The sequence below is a fragment of the Lepisosteus oculatus genome, chromosome 11 (assembly GCF_040954835.1).
Source record: "Lepisosteus oculatus isolate fLepOcu1 chromosome 11, fLepOcu1.hap2, whole genome shotgun sequence".
Classification (NCBI taxonomy): domain Eukaryota; kingdom Metazoa; phylum Chordata; class Actinopteri; order Semionotiformes; family Lepisosteidae; genus Lepisosteus; species Lepisosteus oculatus.
Genome location: NC_090706.1, coordinates 33,209,870 through 33,228,850, shown reverse-complemented (window position 1 = coordinate 33,228,850; position 18,981 = coordinate 33,209,870). Strand labels below are relative to the sequence as shown.

The following is an 18,981-nucleotide window of genomic DNA, read 5'->3' as shown; positions in this document are numbered from 1 at the left end:
TTTTAATATGGCTCAGCCTGACTTCCTTCTGAGTTGTCAAAACCCCAACAGTAACATACATAATGCTTGGTGAGCACTGATTCCATATGTTGAATTTGGAGATTCGGATAACCTCAAATACCAGCTGAATCTAAGGTCTTAGGTTTGTTAACATATCCTTCCAGAAGTATCTCACATTAAATTATTCAAAAACAAAAACCTTCTAGTCTTATTAAATCTGAGAAAAACATAACATTATATGTTATTGGTTAAGTTAAAGTTCAATCATTAAAGTTATTTTTAGAATTTTCAAATGTAGTTTTTTAAAAGTCCTTTTAAGATGCTGCTTTTCCGCAGATATCTTGGTTTTACTTGCAGTGGGTAATGGAATATTTTTGGAGAGAGTTATAAAAACATTTACCCCCCCCCCTCCCCACCTCCCCCTTTTGACTTGGCACTTCCTGAAAAGAGATTTTGTCATGACACTGCATTTCCATTGATTAAAGCCCCAGTTTCAGTCTCTTCCCAAAACCCATTTGCTGGGATGTAGTTGTTCAGATCATTCATTTTAATGAGCTGCATACAAAGCTTCTCTCTCGGTGCTCGCTTAATCATGTATTGACTCTTACACTGTCTACCTCTACTTCTCTGAGACTTTCTTCTCTTAACCAACACTTTCATCTTTGTTGGAGTTGCAAGCATGAAGTTTGCAAGTGTGCAACTATGTATTTTCAACTGCACCTTGCCTGTCAATAACACCACAGCTGTAGGCTGGCTAAGGCAGAAAGCAAGAAAGTTCATGCAGTAATTCAAGATGCACAGTCATGATGCTCCATTAATTTGGTGCTTATTAATTGATATTTGTTTATTTTATTGCTGGTCAGCACATTTTATTGAAATGTTGACTTCATACATAATTTTTCCATTCATAAGTGAATAAATTCCTATTTCTATATGAACAGTTTTTAGTATGGCATGTATCTTGGACTGTCTTAGTGCATAACGTTTTTCTTCCTAAACAGCTAAACACATGTTGTTACAGAATTTTATGATGCTACCAAATACTTTTAATGAGAGAAGCCAAATGGTTGTCTCTAGTTTTTAATTCTTCTTATTTTCTTATAATACATGATTTAGTTGTTGATTTTTACACTTGGCAAAAGTGCAGATGAAACAGATGGCCTTGTTGTGCTTTCAGCACAACAGGACTGGTCTACACACCGAGTGGTAGGGCACAGCATGGCAGTGCTATTCTTATACTGTAAATAAAGGTAATTTCCCTGCAGCATTAAAATCTACTACACAGGGTAAGCAAGGAATTGCTTTAACTTTTCTGTCTGAAGTTTTGTATTCATAACGTGTTCTGTGATGGAATGTAGCCTAATATTAAATTGCAAAAATTCATATATAATTGACCTGTGGCACAGGTCACTCAAATTATATTGAAAGATGTCTCCATGCCAAACGTTAAATTGCCATTAAAAAAAAATCTATATCAAAGAGTAAAGGAACACAGCATATTTCTTTGAAACAGTGATGCTACCATTTTAATATTAATGATTATGTATATATTTTTGTATAAATAACTAGATAAAATACTGGGACAAGTAGTATATTCTTATAGGTAAGCTATTAATACAGCACTTTTATTTTTTGGAACAATTGCCCAAATATTAGAAAAGGGTAGTTTTTAATACATATATAGATCTGTATTAAAATAGATACAGGCTCATATGTAAATATCGAAGATGGTAATGGTAAATTAAATTAAATGAATTTGCATTTACCATCTTCCAATCAATGTCTTCCCTTAAATATTAAGTTAATATTAAAATACAGTAGTATTCTGCAAGCTTTCTACTTATAGCTCCTCGTGAAATTAAGTGAAGGATACTGAGGCCCCGAGTCTTGTTCTTTTAATCATGCAGGATTGCCCTGATTGCTTATTCCTCAAACTAAAATAAACCTCGGAAATGCGATCCATAGATAACAAGGAACAAATGTTTTGTGACATTATTAATTTTACTCGAACCAGTTTGAAAGCAAAAGGTGCCATTGGTGGCTGTAGGCTTGGCATTTGAGGTCTTTTATCTTCTTTTTGCAAATATTCTAGGGGTGTACCGATGATCTGATTTGTACTGAAACATGACAAATCATAGAAGAGACATTCTAGCTCTTCTAGAGTATACTATGTTCTATATATTCTGGAGTTATAACCTGTTTTAAACTTTTTTCTGATTGTGTTCAGAGATCAGTTATCTTTCCTTCCTGACACCTTTTGGATTGTTGGAGGTACCTCATATAAATATCCATTTGTTAAGGCACATGATATATTGGAACATGTGTTACTTCTGAAAACATTAAGGTAGGGGTCAGAGTGAAAACGGGAACCCCTAATTATTTTATCTTGGTCTTTGATACAATGATATTACTATGAGTATTAGGTTGGATAGCCTTAGTTTAGTGTAGTGCTTTAGCCATGTGCCTTTTGAGCATTTCTGAGCATGCACATTTCATTGCAGGTTTTCCAAAAGTCTTTATTTTTTAATATCAGTGACACTTTTTTTTAAATTTAAGACAATTTTAGTGTTTCATCTACTCTTTGAGCTTTTGACAGTACTGCATGGATTCATATTATAAACTTTATGTTTCATATATAAGTACAGTTGCGAGAAAAAGTTTGTGAACCCTTTGGAGTTACCTGGATTTCTGCATTAATTACTCATAAAAATGTGGTCTGATCTTCAACTAAGTCACAATATTAGACAAACACAATATGCTTAAACTAATAATAACACGCAAACAATTGTATTTCATGTCAATATTGAACACAACATTTAAACATTATTGAACATTATTTACAACTTTATTGAACACATTGTTTAAACTGTTATGATTCATATTATAGTATTTATGGTTGTGTTTTATTCCCCATTCCCCATTCCTCACAAAAAACTATTTTGCATTTTGCATGTACAACCTCATCCAAAATTATAGCATATTTAAGTAACCTAAAAATGTTGAAGAATGGTGTTTGTTTCTTACTTCATTTTTGTTTTATTTCTGAGTGAATATATCCTGTACTTTATAACCCTTGCTCATGTAAACCACCTGCTTTGAGTCTTTTACTTGTGATTCCTTAACTCTTGGTTTGCACAGCTTTGTGTCCTCTGCACGAGAGCAGTATGACCTACTGGCCCTCATGCACAAAAACATGGAGAAGCAGTATGAGGACTTAGGGACCTATTTTGTCTTTAACCCCAAGAAGATCTCTGTGGAGGAATTTTTTGGGGACCTCAACAATTTCAGGAACATGTTCCAGGTAGTGTTTCATTTCAGCTTGATTTGATTCAACACACTATCAGAATTGTATTGAAATCTGAAATGTCATCTGGCTTATAATATTTAATATAGACAAGTCTTTAATCCAAGAAAATCACTGCAAGCAGCAGACATACAGTGCAAACTATACATACTAAAAACACTGACCCTGAAGATGCTTAAAATGACTTAAGTTGTTTATGCTAATATATCAGTTTCATCTTCTAGACAATGTGGAGGAGTAATGTGAAACCAAAGAGTCAGTTGTCAATATTAAAATGTTATGAGCTCCCAAAGGACCTCTTTCAGAATATTGTGTAGCGTTTTGCCACTGTGTAAAAATATTTCGTTGCTTTGGAATCAGTCCAGTGAAGAGCTGCCAAATACATTCCCAGACTTAAAGGAATGTCTTGCTATGACAAACCCAAAGAACTAGGCATTTTTTAGTCTTTTTCATTCATGAACAGTGACACCCATGTGTGATTTTTAAAAGTATGATCATTAAAAGTCAACCTAATGGACTTTCTTAGAATCAGCAATAATACAATAACCAAAGCACTCCAGTGGCAAATAAGAGGTGTTAAACTGGAAAACAGAGGGAAGCTTTCTACACAAATGGTTGTAGGAGTCTGGAAGAAGCTTTGTTCAAAACTGATATTTTAGTTTCTTTCAAGACATTGCTGGGAGAAATCCTAAATTGCTTAGCTGCTAGCAGCTTAAGAAGCTAGCTGGGCTGAATGGTCTTGTCTCCATTCTAACCCTTTTTACATTTAATGACTATCGTAGCACTTAAAGGGTAGGTTTTCTGGCTCCTATGCCACAGCTGTTATGACAATCTTAATCAGCATGAGGTTGGAAAGAAACACCTTAGCGCTGACAAAGCAAATCTGTGGCATTAAAAGTATTAGCTATGCTGTTTCCCTTGCACCAGGCAAAGCAAGACAGTACAGCTGATCCTCATCCTGCGCTAAGTGAACCAGATACAAGGCAAAAAGAATAACACAGGATGTTCACTGAGCTCCACACAAGCATTACACTATCCAGATACTGACGTCCTGTTAAGGGGGCAGAGCACAAGGTCAGATAGTTGTGAATAGCCCTGTGCTGACGCATTACAGGGGATACAAACAGTTACTTTGTTTTCCGTTTCCTTTGAACCAGTAATTTTAACAGGAATGAATCATTTCTCACTGACTTTATTAAAGAACAAGTCGGCTAAGCACTTATGTCATCAATTCTATTTTCCCATGACTTAGTCACACACAACTACCCCATTGCCTGTTAGATATAATCTTTGAATGGAAGAATTGTAGTATTGTCTGCATTAGATCTTGCTGTCATTCATCACTATTTTGAGTTATTACTGATTTTCAGTTTCCTTTCTTAAGAACAATATATGGATATGTATACATACATACTGTATATGCACTTAGTACAATATATGGATGGATTTGTTCTAAACATTTAAAATTGTAAATATGTGCATACCTTATGTTAATTTTCACTTATTTCAGGCACTGTATAGTGACACCTTTAAATTAATCAGAAATTGATTAATAGAAATATGTTCATAGGTAGGTGAGAAGCACAATGGTATCACATTCATATAATTGTAAAAAACTGTTTTGCACATCCTCAGTGAACCTGCAAATTCTAGTCAAATAGTTTTTGACCACAACTGTCAGGGAAATTCTTTATGAAAATGCATTCACCCAAACAAGCAACAGATTTACAGTCGGATGTTGATTCTTTCTTCACTTCATTGCTGTTGATCGAACATTAATATCTATAATATGCAAACAGTAATTAAATGTGCAAGATAATGACAATTGCCTTTTTAAAAACTAAATTATTGTGGTGCTTTATTGTAATGCAGGTTATACAGCAAGGCGTAATGTAGCGTACTCACAAGCTGTATGTGTATCATGGCAAACTGCCAAATGCAGATGGATTGCCTGTTCATGATCATTTTTGGGTGCACAGCGGCCACTTATTTCATTCATAACCTCAGTCACCCAGATACATATATATACATCATAATAAATATGCACTTAAGTTTGACAATAAATCATTGGTAAAGTGCCACAGTAGCCTTCCCTTTCTGCAAAGTTGAACAATGATGCCCAGATATTTCCTGCTCTATTTCCGAGAGACAGTATAAGCGACTAAAACTCATATACTGTATTTTTAAAAGTTGTGTATGGTCTTTAGTGTAAAAGGGCTCAATGCCTTTTTATTCATTCAACTTATAATGAGCATCGTACCCTAAAGTGTAGTTTAAAACATTTACCACAAAACAAAAATGAGCAAATGTTAGCGCCTGGTCGTCACAGCTTCCAGCTTGAGTTGCTCCTCGCACTCTCCTCAGCCTGACTCACAGGTGGGCTGATGCATAATGGAACATGTCTCCTGTGCTCTTCAGCAAGCAGTGAAGGAGAATCAGAAGAGGAAAGAGACAGAGGAAAAGATCCGCAAGGCCAAACTGGCAAAGGAGAAGGCCGAGAGGGAGAAGGAGGATAAGCAGAAGAGGAGCCAGATCATTGATATCAATGCAGGTAAGGAGGAGAGTGTTGTCATTGGGAAGAGAAACCTCTCGTCTGCATAAGTCAGGAATGAGGGAGAAATGATGTGATTCCTCTCACAGACTACAACATCATACTTTCACAAGAACTTATAGGAGCCTTTTTCTCAAACCACCCACACCTCCTCCACTGACTATACCAGTCTGCTTTATAACAGCTGTTAAACTGCACATGTTTAACTATGATAGAAGTGGCAGAAATGTTTCAAATAGTAAAGAAAGGCTGTCCTCAGAGTCTTGTTTGTTGTTATTTCACTTACTGTGTATCACTTTTTGATATTCTCAGAAAATGCAAAGGCCAGAAAATCCAAATTCCAGTCTTGGAATTTGTCTTTGGAAACACAAATTGTGTTTCATATAATATTTCTGACAAGCCCCATAAGTACAAAGTACTCTAAATATCCGTCGGTTCAGCACATTTATTAAAGAAAACTGATTTAAAAAAATATGTTTGTGGTCTGTAGACTGAGAAGGCTTGTTTTCACATTATTTATCCTTCTGTTGCTGAAATATAAATATATAGTTCTGCTTATGTGGTTAATCAAGGCACTGGTCCCTAGGAAGACTGTTTGAAGTGTGATGGTTATCATAAGTCTCCCAGTTGGCTTGCCAGCAGAATATTTATTGTTTGGAAGTGACAATAAATGACAAGAAGACGGGAACCCTTTACAGGAATGAATCCTCTGGCAAGCAGCTGATCCTGTTCCTATGAGAGCTCTGGGATCCCGCAGAGGATCAGAAGCTGCGATGCTCCTTTTGCTGTTACTGCTCTGCCACGTTTATTTAAAATGTCTTGACCAGTGATTTGGCAAAACCACCTTCATCCCTCATCATAAACGTGTAGTTTGGTGTGTGATGAAAAGCCTCTGGTTTGAGAACTCCAACTGGCAATCTGTAAACATCTATTTAAGGTTTCGACCAAGGGTGTTATTCAGCATGCAGTTAATGTTTTGTGGTTGTTGGTGAATACCAGGAAATGTCACACATGCAGTGAAATAAGTGGAAAGAAATTAGTTTGTGGTTGGCAAAATACCATTTTGCACAAGTAGAGGGCGCTCAGAGTTCATTTTTTAGCAGATTTGCTGCTCTGGAACAAGCTGTGGAAATACACTGAAGAAAAATGGCCTTGAATCCAGCTGGTTGCTTATATAAATATACAAAGTTTATTCAAAGTTGTGTTTAAAGACACATCCTGGTATTTGCCCTCTCCCCCGTCCCTAAGAAATAAGAAAAAGAAAACAAATAAAATTTTCCTCTTTCCCGTGGAGAAAAAGAATATATACAATAAAAAATATGTAGTTCACATTACAGTGATCTAATGATTAGCATCCTAATGATTGGAATCCTTTTTTTCCATTGTTATTGTGCAACAGCAACACAATTATAATTATAATATTTATGATTTGAAGGCTCATATTTCAACAAACCTCAGGGCCTTGATGTAAAATGTTCTGTAAAGGCTGGATTTCCCTTCTGTCTTTTCCAAAAGTAGCCCTGGTACTTGAGCCTTCAGTGTTATAAATCTGATCATCTCTCTCAGATTGTTCAATCCAGTTTTTGAGCATAGCTTTAGAATATTAATTTAGGAAAAGATCGATTACTGCATGTGATATTTCACCATTGACATAATTTTGCGATTGACTATTAATTACATTTTTAAATTGAAATTAGACTTAGCACGTGTCTGTTTGGTTAGAATGCCAAATTAATCCTGTTGAGCATCAGGCAGCTGCTCATTTTATTTTTTTACTGTGAATGCGTTAATCCTGTTTCAGTAATTTGCGATATTTATACCCTTAACTAGAAAAATGCAAACCTTCTCTATTTGTTTTAAACACAGATTGTTGTCCGTGTGTTTGAGTGCATGACTGTGATTAGCAATCCTTGATTAACCACATACTCTGCATGATTTACAGCCAAAGAATGTCACTCCTGTAGGACTCGTCTTTCTCAAAGAAAATGTCCAGTCCTTAAGAATGGTGCCACTGCATCATTATGCGTCTGGTGTAAATGTTTCCCAGATGCTCATTTTTTAGTATCCTGCCTTCCTTCTCCTACAGTATGTGTATGTGCAGCTGGCCCACATTGTAAAAACATCCACAGATCCTTTATACACATCACAGAAGTCTGGCTGGGTGCTAATTTGATCTTTCTTATTGATGGAAGGCCTTAAATATACTAATTTGCTTATCTGAACCTTTTGCTTTACTGATATTGTTTAAAAATGTGCCCATCTCATACTTGTCATTCTTAGTTTCATGAACACAGTATTCCGTGAGTTTGGATCCTTTGTAATTTACAGGGTACAAGTTCAAATAGACTGGGAAGTCATTTTTGTATCTATTGCAATTTCTAGTAAGTTCTAAAACTAGAATTGGATAAAGCACTTTGTGGCATCAGAAGATCTAAGCGTTTTTTCGTGCATCATGTGCCACACCATTGATTTTTAACTGAACTAAACACGTCATTTACCTTCATGATTACAGTTCTTCTGGTTACAATAAGTTTGCCACAGAAAAAGAAAGAGCAGTTTATTTTTGAAGTATGCTCTATAATTAAGTCTTTTTTCCCCATGTCTATTTTCAAAAGTAATATTTAGAATAAAAAGACAGTTGAGATGCTTCAAGTTACATAATGCCCAAGTTCAGAGTTGTCCTAACCAGTAGTGGTTTGTACAAAATACCTTTTTTTCCATGTCTGAATTTATTAGGTATTATTCCTTACCTCTGTGGTGTCTCTGCACCTGATTTGCTTTAGAAACCTCCTGCATATATTGTGCCTCTTGCTGGAGACTGTATGTCTGCCAGAATGTCTTGGTGTAGCATAATAAGGACATTGTACACTCCACATCTGTTTTAAATCAAACACCACCTGATCTCTGTGTTACCCTGGCTCTTGTTTGCGAAATCTAACCATGCTGAAAAATTCCTCCTTCTACCAAGTTCTGTGTAGCCAGGCATTAAAGAAAGAGGCCATACTATTGTGACAAATGCTTTTAGAAAATACTTCCCTTTACAAGTTTACTTATTTGCCCTCTTTGCAAGGGGCAGAAGACTATTTGTAATCGTGAGGAATAGAATGTGCTAGTTGGTATGCTTTTCACCTCCCTCCCCCGCAAAGTGAAGTTTGCCTTTCTGCTCCTTCTTTTTTCCTCAATCTGTTTTTCATTTTTGTGAGTTCGCTCGGCTTCAATCCACCACCTTCCCCTCCTCTCCCTGTTTTTGTTTTTCCTCTGTTTCTAAAGGAAAAATGTCCGTAAGAGACCACGAAAAAACACGTTTGACACAGAAGTATGAGTCAGGCTTACTGAAAGGGGACTCTGGTTTAAAGCCATAACCACGTTTTGAATGAGTCAGTATTTAGGCTTGAGTAGTCTTATGGAGTCCTGTTAAAATTATAAAGGGCCTGATGTGCATTTGTGGAATCCAGTGACATGTATGGTGTCGTAAACAGTCTAAGATTTACATCAGGTTATGTCAATTGAAAACGAATTCTTCTAAACTTCTGAACTAGAATACTTGAATTAAAAGGGGGAATATGAGTGTGGCAGGGTAATTAAAAAATTACTTTTAACACCTTGTTACTTTTATGCCTTGTTTCCATTTGAAGGCATCACCACTGAAATTATGACAGAAGTTGTTTTCTTTAGAATGTGGCCACATTTGGAGACACCTTTTTAAAGTCACACCAGGCTCATTTAAAAGTATTTTCCTTAAGACTTGACAATGATACCCCCCTAGAAGCCGCTTTATTTGATATAGGTAGAAAAGTGGGGCCACTTAGCCTTATCTCAAGTTACAGACTTGCTAAAAAAAGAAGCAAAAATTAGAACCAGCTTTCCCGTATGGGTTCCTGCGTCTCAAGTCTCCCTCATTTCCTGCTGCAGGGATATGAATAATTACTAGGATGAGAGAGCGGGGGGTGGGAAGCTATTGTCTCATATGCATCAGCTATTGTACCATTTCTAAGCTGTTTTTACTTACTTTTCTGTACCTTCAGCTTTACACAAGAACAGAGGTTCTATGCACCTACATTTTTTCCACATCCAGAATTACTGATAATTAAAGAGGACAGCAGAAGAATATTGAATACAAGACGCTTTGTAAAATACATAACTTTCCAAAAAGCTGGTAGTGTTCTTCTGCTCCTTTGAAACATATTTTATGGCTCTTTGCCACAAAGAACTTGGTTTACGCTTTTCACTTTCAAAATACAGGCCGTCTACCAGCTGGTAGTATCGGATTAAGTTTCATTTTAATTGCAGTACACATACTTGTTGAAAAAGGCAAAATACTGCAGATTGTATATCTGCTGTTCCTATGAAATGTAATGTGTATGTTATTATTATATTGAAAAGACTTAAAGTTATTTTAAACTAAAGATATTATGAAAGTTTGGCAAAGGGAACATTTTTGGGAAACATTCAAATATGTCCATTATGTAACTAAACCTCACAATCTGTGTATTTTTTGTTCCCTACACAGACCTGTGTATTGATCTGTGTTACCAGATTGACATCTGAACATAAAGTGTTGACACATTTTTCTGTTAAACTTTGTTAAAAAATAACTTGTTTTGATTCATAATTACCTTTGTGTCAACACTTTATGTTCAGATGTCGATCTGGTAACACAGTGGGGTTCACTGGAGTTAGATATTTTAATTTGAAAAACATCTGGGGAACATTGGAGAAAGTACAAAGAAAACATGACTGACAATGTGCAGTATACCCTTAACACAAATTGTTAAAAAATGAGTCTTTAAATCTTTCAGCATTGACCTGTTTTTAAACTTTCTGCAGTTTTCTTTTCACAAATAGTGTAAGTTGAAAATCAGTAGAGGTCCAAATAATACTGGGAAGTGCAGTATTTAGTTTTCTTTAAACGTAACGAGGGTAAATGTGGGTCAGTTGCAGTATCTACCTCTAACCACACGATGTCAGTGTTATCAATAAGTGAGGCCCTACAGACCAGTGACAGATGTCCTAATGTGATTACATCTTCTTTCAACATACACTGTTGTCATGACATTCAGGATGTGAAAGGATTTGAAAAAAAGCTCAATTAACTCTCATAGCCCTGGACGGAAAAGCCATGGTATTTGTTGCTAAGTAAGAATAATTTAATATTTTAAGGCAATATAAAGACTACAATATAATCACTACATTGCTGTAAGTAGCAGCTACATAGTTTTTCTTAATTAGCTGTAATAAGCTCAATGAATTTTGTTTTGGAATGAATTATGGAGTGCTTGACTTTTAGCATTCCCATCTGTCGGAGTGGAAATGTACGTGTCAGTGGTCAATACACCTAGTGTAGCTACCTGAATACATAAGGTGTACTGCAAGGTTGCTCATTTTGTATTTTATTTACAGTTTTACACATCAGCCATTCTTTTCTTTTCAATTTCTTGCCTTTGCATAACATTTTATCCCAAATCACTGCTTACTGTATATAGAGGCCCACCTCACCCACTACTGTTTTGTATGAAACGTTCACACGTTTGATATGTAACTGCGATTATCCAGCAGTCCATCTATACAGCAGATCAGGTGGAAAATTGAGAAATCACTTCAGCTGAATTAAGGTTGAAACACACATTGGAAAGGTACTACAGTACCAAATGGGAATATAGCAGGTGCCCTTGGGTTAATGCCTGTGCTCTTACAGACAGTGCTGTGGAATATTTAATTGCCAAGGTGTCAGTTCAGTGGTATCCCAAGGATGGCCCTCTCACAGCTTAGTCTCCTTTGTCAGATTAAAATCATCGCTCTACCTTTACCATGCATTTAAATATGTATATTTATATAGGTGTAATAAGTGTATATAATTATACATCATAGGTTTTATCACTTATAACATCTACAATTATTGCTGGAACTATGAAGACTAGGTTAAATATTTTTCTTTGAAAAGTGCTATTTTCTCCTCCTAGACATAATTCCCCATTTGCAGTTTTTATTCATTTCTTAGTATGTGATGGAAGTAAAAGGCATCTTTTTAGATTTTTTTAAATGTAATTTCCTAAATCCTAAGGGGAACAACAGTCATGTACTTTGTCTTGTCGAGACCTGTATAAACGCCAGCATTGCAGTTCACATAGATACCCACAGTGTGGAGCATTCGAGCCACGCAGCGATTTCCTCCCTTCTGTTTACCTCAGTGACGTCGGAGGCGCGCACGTGTCCCATCTGGCACGTGTTAACTGGCCTGGAATAAGTGTGCGTGTCGGGGGGGAGGGGGTGGCAGCAGAGAGCTGCGTATTAGCTAATCTCTTGAGACGGTCTGATGACCTAAAACCTTTAACCTTTTCCATTCAGAATGGAAATAATTAAAGCCACCTGCCGCTGTGTTTGTGTTTACATCTTTCTTTTTCTGTTACTTTCTAGAGCATTTTTATACGTAGAAAACGTAGAGAAGCTACTGCAATACAAAGGTTTAATTGAGAAAATGTTGTTTTCATTAGCTCACCACATCAGTCTGGCAGGTTTTTTTTTTTTAATTGAAATATAGCCTCTACTCTATTAGCCAGGTGTGATTTATCCTTAAGTCACTACCCTGGAGATGCTGCTAGCCCAGGATGGATAATAAAACTGCTTGCTTATTGTAGAGATTATTTTCCCCTGATCTGCTTTTGTCTCTGCACAGTGTCTTTGTCAGACTAAGGATTCACTCCAGGGACGGGGGGGGGGGGGCAGATTTTAGCTTAGAATAAAAAGGGATTATATGCTCTGACCTGAATCACGAGTGACCTGCAATCTCTTCAGGGGAAAAATGCACTTAGAGCCACTGCCTCCAGATGTCCCTAGCCATCTACTTTGATTTTTTATTTATTTACCAGTCATAAATTCATTTTTTTTAAATGTACGATATATTTACTGTAGCTCCCATCTGCTTGTGATGTTTTTTTTTACTAGAAGACTATATTAGCATGTCTGTTTCCATCCTGGCCGTCTACCCTCATCGTGCCACAAGGACAGTGTGTTTACTTGGAGAGTGAGCTGTTTTCTACTATTAATCCTAATCTCTTAGCATTCAATCAGGTCTGTGTGTGTCGCCCAGTCTGCCTGCCTCTCCCCTCCCCCGCCTTACTATTCCCCTCCAGCACCAGTAGTGTGAGTGAGTCGAGTCCCATTTTAAAGTGGGTCAGTGCTCATCTGGGTTAATGTAAGCCTCTAGACTGTGAGAGCAGCGAAGGCATACCATTTTATTGGTGATTTTGCATTTTGTTTGCGATAGTTGGTGCAATGGCTTTGATTTTGTGATTGTTTTTTACACCAGTATGTAGTTTCTTATTTACAGTGATGACCCAGAGACCCGTTGATACAGCAGGGTATTTACTGCAACACATCTAGTGAGGAATTTTGCTCAGGGGTCCCGCAGAAGTGTCCCCACACAGTATTTGATCGCGTGACCTTCAGGACTGTAGTCCACAGTCCTGTCCCCTCTCCACAGTGTGTGAAGGGTGGAAGTATGGATGGGGAACAGTTATTTCCAGCCTTTTGTAGCCTGTTTTATTATTGGTTCTAAAGAAATGTAAATGATATAGCGATATACTTGTTTTTGCATGTAATTTATTAATTGTACTTTCAATGTGAAATAGTATTTAATCTTCCAGGTAGTGACTTTGTCTTTTTGAAATCGTAATCTCCTGAAGGCATTGATGTAGAAATAGAGTATCTTTAAAAATGCCCTTGTACAGGCTATATTTTCAGGTATACCTCATGTCAAACACTGGACAAAAGGGATTAATTATTTAAACTTTATTTTTCTGATTATAAAAAGCAGAATGTTCAATACTGTATTTTGTAGGCCTTAAATTCTAGCCGAAACAGTTATAACAACGGACATCTTGTTTTGGGTTTGCTAAAAGTTGTTGCATAAAATCCTAATTAACTTCTTATTTTGGAAATGCAGTGGTTCACCAGACCTGGAGAAATGAATCATCTAAATGTCCTGTAAATACCAAGTTTCCCCAAAGTTCTTTGAGCCTTTCTACTGTGACTCAGCTGAAATTCATTCTGAATGAGTGGAAGAGCTATTCTGGTTGTCATAGAAACTGAGACACAGGAATTTTGAACTGTGGTAACTTTATTGAAAACAGCCTTGATGAACAAGAAGCGGTAAACTTACAATCCTTTACTTAATGTTATGATGTCTTGACTGTGTTTTTCTTTTGTTGCAGCGGGCGACGAGACTGGAATTATGGATGGCCTATTAGAAGCGCTGCAATCAGGTGCTGCCTTCAGGAGAAAGAGAGGTCCGAGACAGGCTGGTAAGTGACCTGTTAAGTGGTGTCTAGGAATCAGTACTGGACCTTTAACTGAAACTGAAAAAAAAACTTCATGGAAGAAAATTGTAAAATTCTCAGACATACAGTATTCTTTAATGTATAGTATTTAAGGCATTTTGCTTGTTAAGGCTGAATTTGATAGCTCTGGATTCAGCACTTTTGACACTTTCACTCTGTGACATCCTTAACACCATTTTATATTTGTCCTTTCTTTTTAAGAAAAAGGCGATATTAGTTACATCATGTAGCACTGTATCCGTTCTCATGTTGCATGGCTTGCATTAGTCCTAAGTGACCACTTTTCATCTGCTGCAGTGTTACTGTAGCTTGTGAAATATTAGAAAGTTTCACTTTTGCTGACAATAAAAGCCTTGGAAAGCTTCTTATTCCAATGATTTTAACAGTGCTGCCCATTATGAGACAATTACAGTATATATTGAAAAGTAATTCCAAATAGCTTTCTTAGAAACTTGCAAAATCAAGTAAGTACATTCAGCTGAGCAAATGAACTGCTTTTTATTCCTGGCAGAATCACTGATGTTTGCTCTATAGTGTATGTGTAGTGAATTGCTCAGGATGAGAACAATGTGGCTCTTTCTTCATTCTTACTAATGTCTTGGCATCTTTAAACTGATGATTGTCTACTCCATAAAAATGAATGAATATCATGAATGTCTGTTCATTGAAGAATTGGTAGCAGGAGTTCAGTATATCCCTCTGCTTTTCAGTAAGGCTGAAGAACTAAGAAGGATGTGTCTGAAATGTTCACACTGTTAGTGTTGTTTTTTTAATGGCGCAGTTTATGATGCAAACTGGTGACAATAAACAATTAACAACATTGTGCATTAATTCAGAATTGGGAATGAATAAGTTCCTGTTAAAGAAATAGGTGCATTTTTTTCAATTCTTAATAATAAAGTTTGTTTTCAGTATCTAAAAGAAAGATAATGATCATCTATCCCGAAATGACAATGTAATAATATTAAAGCAAGGATCAGTTAAGTTGGTTTAAGTTTCTTCCTTGCCCTTGGTCCTTCAATAACTTTTTTAATTATTCGAAATTTTGGCTAATATATTCAAAGTGTAAATAAGAGAATGGTGCTTTATATAACTGCAGGATTCCTTTTCACATCTGGGATAGATAAAGTGTAACCTTTGAAGTGCCAGAACACCACAGTATCTGGTTTATCACATGATGGACTCTGGTAGCAACTGACTATTGATCTGCCTCACTTTGTAGCCCTAGTCACGTTCCAGTGAAGCATTTCTGAGATCAATTTTGATCCTGAGGAAACAGATGTACACGCATCTCTCCAGTTGACCAACAAAGTGTGTTATCAACTCCACAGTCCTGAGTTACACCCATAACTGCTGCCCCAAATATTCCCCTCTCTTTGCACTTCTAAGCAGACTTCATTCCTGTTGGGTTTGATTAGAGATTATATAAAGATGAAAGATAAGTATTAGTTGGTCTGTAGGAATTCAAAAACAATGCAATGCAGCCTGAAACAGAAAGGAGGAGAAAAGTAACTCAGTTTTTTCCATCTGTATAGAATCTGTAAAAAAAGTTTTAAAAAGCACAAAATAATGAAATAATCCAGTAAAGCACACAACTGCTCTCTATCCAACCGACATCTGCACAGTATAAATACTTTTCTCTTCTTTAATAGTCATGCTATATCCAACTTGCACAACGTAAGCTTGCATCATAGGAGAAAAACACTGTATCTAAACTTGCTATTTTCTTGTTGTAAGGAACTTGTGTAAAGAATCACTTGGTTAAAAATGCCCTCTCCTAGATATTGAGTGCATTTTTAGGAAAGTTGGATAGATTCCTGTTCATTGTGTGGCATCCAGGTCAATAGAGAGAAATATTTAACTATAGATTGTATTCTGTTTGGTTGAGATGGAAGATTATCTCTTCTTTTGGCCTTTTGGTAAGCAAACTATTTTTTTCTGTCTGGTTAGGATATAAGGCCTCTGGGAGGCATTATTTGTAAATTTTTAATTGTGTAACTTGTATCTTGATGTGTGTATTATTATTATTATTATTATTATTATTATTATTATTATTATTATTATTATTATTAATGTTATCATCTACATTTTCGTAAGCCCCCATCTGTTACAAGGAGCAGAACAGTTAAAGTGTAAAAATAAACATACTTTGCAAGATGTTCTGTAAAAAAAATCAACATTTACAGTAAAAAAGAGCTTGCATGTTTAACATGTAAATTCCTGTTGCAAGAATAATTAAATATTAATTGAACAGCATGTGGAATCAATAAATCCTCATTTCCATTCATTTCTAACAGCAGGGGAGCTATTGGCAGCCTCATACAATTCCAGCTTTGAGTAATGTCTTGTCATGGAGAATGTACAGTGTTAGAAGTAGTTACTTGTAGAGCCTTTTCTACAGCAAAAATATCAAGTGTAAAGGAAGTGTAAATATTGGAGTCTCGAAACCTTTGTTTCTTATCAATTTAAGAGTTCAGGACTTTTGTCATCTAAAAGATTGGCATGTCAATTGTTGTCTTGACTGAATACTAGGTGACTTCTGTCTGTAACCTCTGTTAAATAATGACCTCTAACCCGGATGCCTAGTACTCTAGTCACGAACAAGAGTGGAGATCTTGGCTGGGTTACTGCTGATTGAATATTTTGGGTGTTTATGGATCTGTCTACTCTGTCATTCTGCAAGATAGAGGCTGGTGGCTTAAATGAGATTTATGTTTAGCTATAATGCAGATCCAGCTGCAAGCACCTTAACTTTAACTCTTTTAACCATTTACTTGAAAGGCTTCAGAGACTCCATACATTTAGGTAGATCTTCAGTACCTTATGTATATTAACTATAAAATATTTTTTAAAATACATAAGCCCATTTTACCAAACCATTATTCTCTTTGACATTCATGTTGATTTGCCATTGCATCCCTAATTTATAAGCAGCACTAATTAATGTAGGTAGTTGCTTATAACAATAGCAATTCTCAAAGTGGAAAATGCATTTTGTGAACCTTAGAGATGGATATCTGATACAGTAAGTTGGCGGTGGATGCTAATTCAGGCTCTTTAGTGTGATGTTGAAGTAATAGTAATGTAAACCTTCGGTTCTCTTCTGTAAGTGACATCAGAATCTCATTATTTAATCAATTGAAATCAATAATGTAATTGTGAAACTTGCTTACATTGTATTATACATTATGGTGATCTTTTATCTTAATAGAGAAATTATTTGCTCTTGTCCTCTTAATCTCCTTAATCTACTCTGCTATAGGTTTGGCACTTTTCCTGAAGTTTGTCACCAATTGTTGTGAAATTAGCTTTCATTCTGCACCTCTCTCATCTGGTTCCATCACACTCACTATTTCCTGCAGACTTTCACAGCTTAGGCAGCATCTGTTCCTTCACATGATCTCCTCGAGTTCCAGTGGCGGACTTCTTGCCCGGATACCTTCTGCCGTCTGGCACATTGAGATGGCACTACGCCTCACCCTGCTGGAGTGCGTACTGTACTCCAATCCGTAGACATCCGCTTTTAAAAGAAGATTAAGTCCGTCGATCTCTTGGATCTCAGACTAATCCCTCCGTCCAATCTCGGGACCCTCTGCAGGTAGTCTGTTGTGGAAGCAAAGAGTATTGATTTAGAGACAGTCGATCATTTTTCAAGGTTAAGAGTCGATTAGAGCAACTCCCACTTTGAGCCCTGGATATTGAGAGCAGTCTGCCCTTGTCAATGTTTTTCTTTAACCAGAATGCCAGCTTGCCTACAACAAAATGTGCATCTATTGTCTGTGTTCCCATATGGCACTGCAGCATGGACTTTAATCCCTAGAGATGAGCACTGCTGGCATGGCTAAACATTTCTCCAGCAGCCTCAGTGTTAGCAATTGGATAACTGTAATCTCCATGGGTATTTATTCTTACCATGAAGGAATTTCCAGTCTGTCAGGCAGCAGTACTATTCGGTACACCCATCATTTTTTCTTTTACAATTTTTTTAAGACTGAGGGGTGACATCAAGTTTCAATGTATATTAGTTATATTGCATTTTAGATGTACATGTATATATGTACTGCAAAGGAACAAGTAATAGGTTTATTCCATGCTGAAAAAAAGAAGAAAACACAAGGTTTCGGTGACACCAGAAGAAGGCTCCACAGCCGAAACGTTGTGTTTTCTTTCTTCTCAGCATGGAATAAACCTATTACTTGTTCCTTTGCAGCCTACGCATGCTGACGCAGCTACCCACCTGAACATGTATATATTTACATTGCCTTTCTCTCTTATGATTCTCATGGGAAGAAGTTTTTCCTCCCTAAACCCGGTGCTGTTGAAAACATTCCTTCAACACAAAGTTCACTCAAAATATTTTTTGTTTGTGCTTACCACCTTAGAAATGTTGACTTTTGGAAACAAATTGTTTAAATACCAAAACTTACAGATCAATCGGGTCCTGGAAGGGAGGGCAAGGTTATCTTTCGCTCCCTCGGAGAGGGCAGAGAGGGAAGATTGACTGACCCCATTCCGCTGCAGTCTGCTTTCTGAGCAAGAGGCCTGTTGAGTCCACTCATGAAGGACAGAATGCCTCTGCAGAAACCAGCAGCTCCATGCGGCAGGTCAGCAGAGGATCTGGCTGTGTGCTGTTATGGCAGGACACTGACCTCCCTTCCACCTCTTCCTTTCCATCAAGGGGTACACTTTTAGTAGAGGCGGAGAGGAGAATTTGAGAAGAGTGTGGATCTATGTTAGGTGCTTTATGTATTAAGAATTAAAATCCTAATCCTAGTTGCAATTAGAACTTC

At 36.7% G+C, this 18,981-nt stretch overlaps 1 protein-coding gene across 1 annotated transcript in view; it reads left to right on the top strand.

Annotated features, from left to right (window-relative positions):
* The window catches only part of LOC102689798 (protein diaphanous homolog 1), a 141,130-nt gene that overhangs the window by 106,439 nt on the left and 15,710 nt on the right, over nt 1–18,981 (top strand). Inside the window, exons 24-26 of the mRNA XM_069195787.1 lie at nt 3,138–3,301; nt 5,723–5,855; nt 14,066–14,155. Coding sequence (XP_069051888.1) covers nt 3,138–3,301; nt 5,723–5,855; nt 14,066–14,155 — 387 coding nt within the window. The remainder of the gene's footprint in view (nt 1–3,137; nt 3,302–5,722; nt 5,856–14,065; nt 14,156–18,981) is intronic.